The sequence below is a fragment of the Brassica oleracea genome, chromosome C5, assembly GCF_000695525.1.
Source record: "Brassica oleracea var. oleracea cultivar TO1000 chromosome C5, BOL, whole genome shotgun sequence".
In the NCBI taxonomy this organism is placed as follows: Eukaryota; Viridiplantae; Streptophyta; class Magnoliopsida; order Brassicales; family Brassicaceae; genus Brassica; species Brassica oleracea.
The window spans coordinates 19094742-19101325 of record NC_027752.1 but is presented as its reverse complement, the minus strand read 5'-3'; the positions used below and the strand labels follow the sequence as shown (position 1 = coordinate 19101325).

Genomic DNA, 6584 nt, shown 5'->3' with positions numbered 1-6584 from the left:
TTAAAATCCTATTTATATTAACTCTATAATATTGAATAAAATATAACTAGTTAGTATTTATAAATCACTAAATAAACAACAATTTATTTTGAAAAAAATATTATAAATATAATAACTTACCATTTTTATTTATAAATTATTGAAAATTAGGTGTTGTGTCCGCTCAAACGAGCATAATATGTTTATACAATTATTTATTAATACATGTATTATTAATTCAAAAAGTTATGATAGTTTATTTTTTATTTTTAAAAAGTTTTTTACCAAATATCAAATTATTTATTGCGTTAAATATTTAAAAAAAAAAATCACATATTATAAATAGTTTTAGTTGCGTGTTTTCTGTTTCTAAATTTTTGTTTTTAGGATTAAAAGATATTTTCATATAACAACAGATTATATATAGAAATCATTTTTTTAATTTTTAAAATACATTATATATATTTTGGATAATAACACAAAACATATAGAAACTATCTTTTTATTTTTAAAATATATTTTATTATATCAGTTTTAATGAATTATATCTGATTCTATAAATTTTAAATTCATTTTTAATAATTTCCATTATATTAATTTATAATTAATAATGTAATCTAGTAAATAAATTAACTATTTGTTTAGGATAATAACAACATTAACATGTCTAATTTTTAATACAAGAGCTTGAATGCGAAAAATTACGTGTTACCAATAATTTTTCTAAATTTACCATATCATAGTAATTTCTTCAAAGATTTTATAAATTTTAATATTAGAAAATATATACGTGTATATCAACACTTCTCATTGTTTCTATACGTATTGTAAATCCTAATTAGAAACGGAGCGCCAGTAAAAATGTTTTAACGGAGAGTAAACGAACAAAGAGGAAAGACATTGGAAGCTTGTGTCAGGTCAATGCTGTTGCCGTAAGGTTTCAAAACACTTTTTTGATCTAGAAGAAAAACCGCATCTTGTTCTCCGGCCGGTTAAGCTTCCGTCTCAGATCGGCGGCACAACGAACCCGAACCTAAACCGATCTTCAATCTGACGAGGGATCTGATCTGAGCATGTCGAAATCTCTACCGTATTCAGTGAAAGATGTTAACTACGACAATGCCAAGTTCAGACATCGATCTCCTTTAAAGGTTGGACCTTTTCTAGATCTTGATCTTTGTCTGATATTGGTTCTGCCCAAAGTTCCCTCCTTTGATAGTTCTTGCTTTTTCTTTCCATGAATTGCACTGTGTTAGTGATCATATAGAGGAATTAGGAAAGCTGTTAATTTGGAAAATCAGAGTGAGGTAAGAGTTTTGAAAGGGTTGTATGCTTTCAGGGTTTTTTTTAAGATAGAGAACTTTCTTCAAACATATCATGTCCCAAGCATCAATCTTTACTTTTTCTTGACAAGCATTTTAAGTAAAAAGCTTCTCCTTTTTTACTTTTGGCGTTCTTACCAAAAGCCATTTTCATTTTGATCTTCTAGTTTTAGATAATCTTCACTCAAAGTGTTAGGTTTCTTGATATAAGACCCATGACATATTATTCTATAATGAGCTATTAAAGATATGCATTGAGGCAGTTAGTGGACAAGCAGAATGTGATATTAGTCTAGTAAAGTGAATCCAGATTATATCTCTACTGTTCTCTTTTTGACATTTTCTTGCAACGTCTCCTATTTTGTTCGCATATAGGTTCTTTCACAAAGCATGCTTACTCTTAGCACAAAACGCAACTACGCAAGCTGCAGCACTGGAAAGTTCCTAATGTTAATATTAATCTTTGGAATAGGATGTCTACTACTGATAAGCAAGGGTCCAAATGATTCTGCTCCTAATGAAAAAGGAAAGGTCACTTTTGTTGGGGGTCTTAGGCTTGGGAAGCTTTTAAGAAAGCCACCTAGGCTTCCACCTCGATTATCACCTGACGAAGGACAGTTAAGAGCCAACGGCTCGAACTCTGACCCAAAATGGGCAGCCAGACAGCAAAGCGTGAAGGATGCTTTTGACTACGCATGGTCTGGCTACAGAAAGTACGCAATGGGTTATGACGAGCTTATGCCTATTAGCCAGAGAGGCGTGGATGGCTTAGGAGGACTTGGTGCCACTGTGGTCGATGCTCTTGACACAGCTATGATAATGGGTCATGATCACATCGTTTCCGAAGCGGGAGCGTGGGTGGAGGCTCATCTCTTGGAGAGGATCAGTCAAAAGGATCAAGTTAATCTGTTTGAAACTACAATACGTGTTTTGGGTGGGCTTCTAAGTGCGTACCATCTGAGTGGAGGAGATAATAGTACAATGAACATGACACATAACGGTCCAAAACCAGCTGTTTATCTAAATGTTGCTAAGGATTTGGCTGACCGTCTACTTTCAGCTTTCAGCTCGAGTCCTACTCCTGTTCCTTATAGTGATGTCATATTGCGTGACTCAACCGCTCATCCAGCTCCAGGAGGGATGAGCAGTACAGCCGAAGTTGCTTCTGTACAGCTTGAGTTTAATTACCTCAGTGCTGTTTCTGGTGATCCGAAGTATAGTACAGAGGCCATGAAGGTCTTAGCTCATATAAAGACTCTTCCCAAGACAGAAGGTCTTGTTCCAATCTACATCAGGTGATTAGTCATAACTTTTTTTTACTTGGTTTACTGAGCTCTTGTGATCTGACATGTTGTTTTCTACCTGGTGCAGCCCTCAATCAGGTGAATTTGTTGGTGAGAATATAAGGTTGGGATCTCGTGGGGATAGCTACTATGAGTATTTAATCAAGGTGTGGCTTCAGCAAGGAGGCAAATTGAACAGTAACTTTACATATTTGCATGATATGTACACTGTGGCGATGAAAGGAGTCAGGCATTTGCTTGTGCGCAAATCAATTCCAAAAGGTCTGGTCTTTGTAGGAGAGTTACCTTACGGGTCCAAGGGAGAGTTCAGTCCAAAAATGGATCATCTGGTAACTCCCCATTTCATAGGATTTTACCGTTTTTTGAGGGAATGATTCATACAGTTTTGTTTTGTGTGTGTGTGTGTAGGTATGCTTCTTGCCTGGTACACTTGCGCTTGGTGCTACCAAGGGACTCACAAAGGAGAAGGCCCTGGCGGAAAATCTTTTATCCTTTGAGGATCTGGAGAATTTGAAACTTGCAGAAGAGTTAGCGAAAGCATGCTTTGAGATGTATGAAGTAACTGCCACTGGTCTTGCTCCAGAGATTGCTTATTTCCACACGGAGGTAAGTTTTACCTTTCTTTTCCAAAACTTCAGTCTTTTGATCCTTTCTCTTCTTGCTTTATTTAATTCTTGGATTCTTATGGAGCAGGAATACTCTGAGGATGGTCTTGAAGGTGGGAATAAGAGTTCAATGTATGCGAAAGATATAATCATACACCAGGCTGATCGACATAATCTACTGCGCCCTGAAACTGTTGAATCACTCTTTGTCCTTTATCGTCTCACAAAAGATACAAAGTATGAAAACTATTTTCTCATTATGAGTTCTTGGGACTGTGCTCTTCAGACCTAACACATTTATTAAAAAAAAAAACACTGCAGATACAGAGATCAAGGGTGGCAGATCTTTGAAGCGTTTGAAAAGTACACAAAGGTGAAAACTGGTGGATACACATCGTTGGATGATGTAACGGAAGTGCCTCCTCTTAGGAGAGATAAGATGGAGACATTTTTCCTTGGTGAAACGTTGAAGTACTTATACTTGCTCTTTGGAGATGACTCCGTGATTCCACTGGATAAGTTTGTTTTCAACACCGAAGCTCATCCACTTCCAATAAAACATACCTGAAAGTATGCATAGTAATAGTGCCAACTGCAGAAGAGGGTAGTTCGCTGAGAGAACCAAAAAAAAACAGTAACTCTCCATGTAAGATAAGTCATCTCTTTTCTTTGAGATGAGTTGTAATCAGACACCATTGAAATTACTTACGTTTAGTTTTTTTTTTTTCTACACGATATGGAATATGTAACAAAACAAATTAAGCACACAGAAAGATACTGGTGTAAATCTCCAAATTCATAACTTGAAAAAGGGTGACAAGATTTGTATAAGTTTACGCACATTCAAGTGCCGTTGTCAACAAAAAGAAGATTAGGGATACAGAAACATCTCACGAACACTCAATAACTGAATATGAAACCACTAAGACAGGGCCGTGCACAAGTGAAATCAAGCCTTCGCTTTTCCTGCCTGGATAGATTGTAGCCGTTGTTGTAACTTCATCATCTGCAAGAATTAAAACCATGAGATCATCATCACCAGTTTCAGTAAAGGAACAAGTTTGATTGTGTCCATATGGTCTCTTTCTCTCAAACAACAGATTCTTATAAGGTGCTAAGTCCAGTCAATAAGACAGAGGAGCGAACACAGTTTTAAGTCTTTTCTTCTAGGAGGACAGGCATAAACTGACACAGAAAACGTCTACTTAACCATATTTTTAGAGCTTAGTAAATAATTATATAATCTGTGAGAGGGATGTTCTTACTGCTTCTCTCTTGCTGTTTTGTTGTCCTTCATTATCATGGATAGATGCATCAACACGTTTCCTGCGAACAACATACACTATGCTTGAGTTCAGGACGATCATAGCTCAAAACACTTGATAAACGTCCTCCTAGTTGTTATATAGCTAAAATAGAAGACATGCTTTAACAGAAGCATACCCATACTATCACAGATGTTGCAATTTTTGGCTACCAATATCATCATCGTTACTCTAACTAGATAGTTAATCAACAGCATTCACTAATAGCCTAGAACCAAAAAAGTTCTCTTTTTTAATTATTTCAAGTTGAGATAACAATCCAATAGGTTCTTTACTTTTCAACTACTGAGCATATATTCAAAGACCAAACTTGGCTACATTTGCTTCAATCCATACAAAAGAAAGAAACTTACAGTTCAGCAGAGATGTACTCAATACGTTTGCGAACATTAGCATTAGCTTCTGCCAAATCCTGCTTCACAAGCACTGGACCAATCAACTTGTACACGTTTGCCTCTTCTTCTAGCAAATCCAACTCCTGTATAATAAACAAGACAACAAACAACGCAAAGGAAACTCAAAAAGCGGCAAGTAAATGAGAGCCAAGCAATCGAAATCTCAGAACTGAAAGGAAAGACAAAACCTTTGGAGAGAGAAACTGAATGAAGCTAGATAACATTACTTCAAGCTTATATATACAAATGTTGAAACTAAAACCGTAATGTCTCAATGGCCCTTATATATACCTTAAGCACGAGCTCGTTCTCACCGAGCTGGATCGTATACTTCTTCCTCAGCTGGTGATCCTTCGCGATATCTGAAACATGAACATTGCAAACTAAACTTAGAAACCAATCAAAAAAAGTTCTCTACTTTGGAATCCCCATCGCAGAAAATTAGGGTTCCCCGCCTCCCAAGAAAGGCGAAATGAATCTAGGGAACCTACCTTTCTGGATTTTGGCGAGATCATTGGCCTTGGACTCTAGGTCTCTCTGCAAATCTCGAAGAGCCATTGATGAACTCATCTTTCGCCGTCCTCTTCTTCCTCTGCCCCTTGGTTAATTGTAGACTCACACAGTCACGGATCCACTAGAGAAGAACAAAACGCCGTGTCGTCGAGTCCTTACTGTTTCCAAATGGGCTAAAAGGCCCATGGTGTTTACTTGGGCCTTTCATAGCCCAATACGCTTCTTTAATCCAGGAAAATTGGAAATAGAGTAAATCGATATTCGGCTTTATCCTTTAGTGCAAGTTATTTGGATGAACTTTTGATACTGCTCACAAGTTGGCTTTGAGGACATGTCGTATCTTCAAACTGATGTAAAAATGGAAATCATGAAATAGCAACATTAGTCACTGGATGATCATGTGGTTTTCGTACGTTTAAGTTATAAGACGATCATGTTTTTGGACGGGAGAACTAAGTATCAATCAGCTGAAATTCACAAGAATTGATTGTAAATCATTTCTAAAGGGATAACCGGGTGCTTATAGAATTAGAAGTTATATGGTTTTTCTTTCTAAAAGCAATTTTGAGAGTGTCCTAAGAACAGAGCCGTACAAACTGATAAAGCATCAGCTTGGGGTCTGTAAATTTGTAAATTACTGTAGGGACATATTTTCTTGTTTGTCGTTAGATCAACTGTCATGTTTGCTGGGATTACAGATAGTTTCATGTTCAAATATGTAATACAACTATTTTATGGTTGTAGGTCTCATTATTTTCCATTGAAATTATATTATTAAAGCCAAACGAAGATTATAACTAGAATCTGCACACGCAAACAAAGCCCTAAAGATAACAAGAAACAAAACCGGCAAAAGAAGACATCATTTTAGTGATAAAACCCAAACTGAGGGAAACCAAGAAAATATATCAAAGTCGAAAGGCGCTGAAAACAACATAACAAGAGAATTCGATATAAACTTAGATAATTTAAGATCATATCATAACCCACACCAAAAACTTCCTAACACACTCACCAACTAACTGACCAATATTTTACCGCCAGAAACATGATGAAATACAAGAACTGTAAAAAACAAAAACATTCCGAAGAAAAATGTTTTTCGAACTCAACGAAGAACCGCTACAACTTGATCGGAAGA

At 36.2% G+C, this 6584-nt stretch overlaps 2 protein-coding genes across 2 annotated transcripts; one reads left to right on the top strand and one right to left on the bottom strand.

Annotated features, from left to right (window-relative positions):
• The first annotated feature begins 851 nt into the window (after positions 1–851).
• On the top strand, positions 852–3929 carry LOC106295385 (mannosyl-oligosaccharide 1,2-alpha-mannosidase MNS3). Its single transcript, XM_013731273.1, has 6 exons — positions 852–1130; positions 1677–2596; positions 2673–2934; positions 3014–3211; positions 3299–3447; positions 3532–3929. Exons 1-6 carry the CDS (start codon positions 1053–1055, stop codon positions 3776–3778), a joined length of 1854 nt encoding a protein of 617 aa, XP_013586727.1. The 5' UTR covers positions 852–1052; the 3' UTR covers positions 3779–3929.
• Positions 3930–3985: 56 nt separating this feature from the next.
• Positions 3986–5562, bottom strand: LOC106295386 (prefoldin subunit 6-like). Its single transcript, XM_013731274.1, has 5 exons — positions 5422–5562; positions 5222–5292; positions 4889–5013; positions 4476–4536; positions 3986–4216 (listed from the first exon to the last, which is right to left on the bottom strand). Exons 1-5 carry the CDS (start codon positions 5498–5500, stop codon positions 4160–4162), a joined length of 393 nt encoding a protein of 130 aa, XP_013586728.1. The 5' UTR covers positions 5501–5562; the 3' UTR covers positions 3986–4159.
• Positions 5563–6584: the final 1022 nt, after the last annotated feature.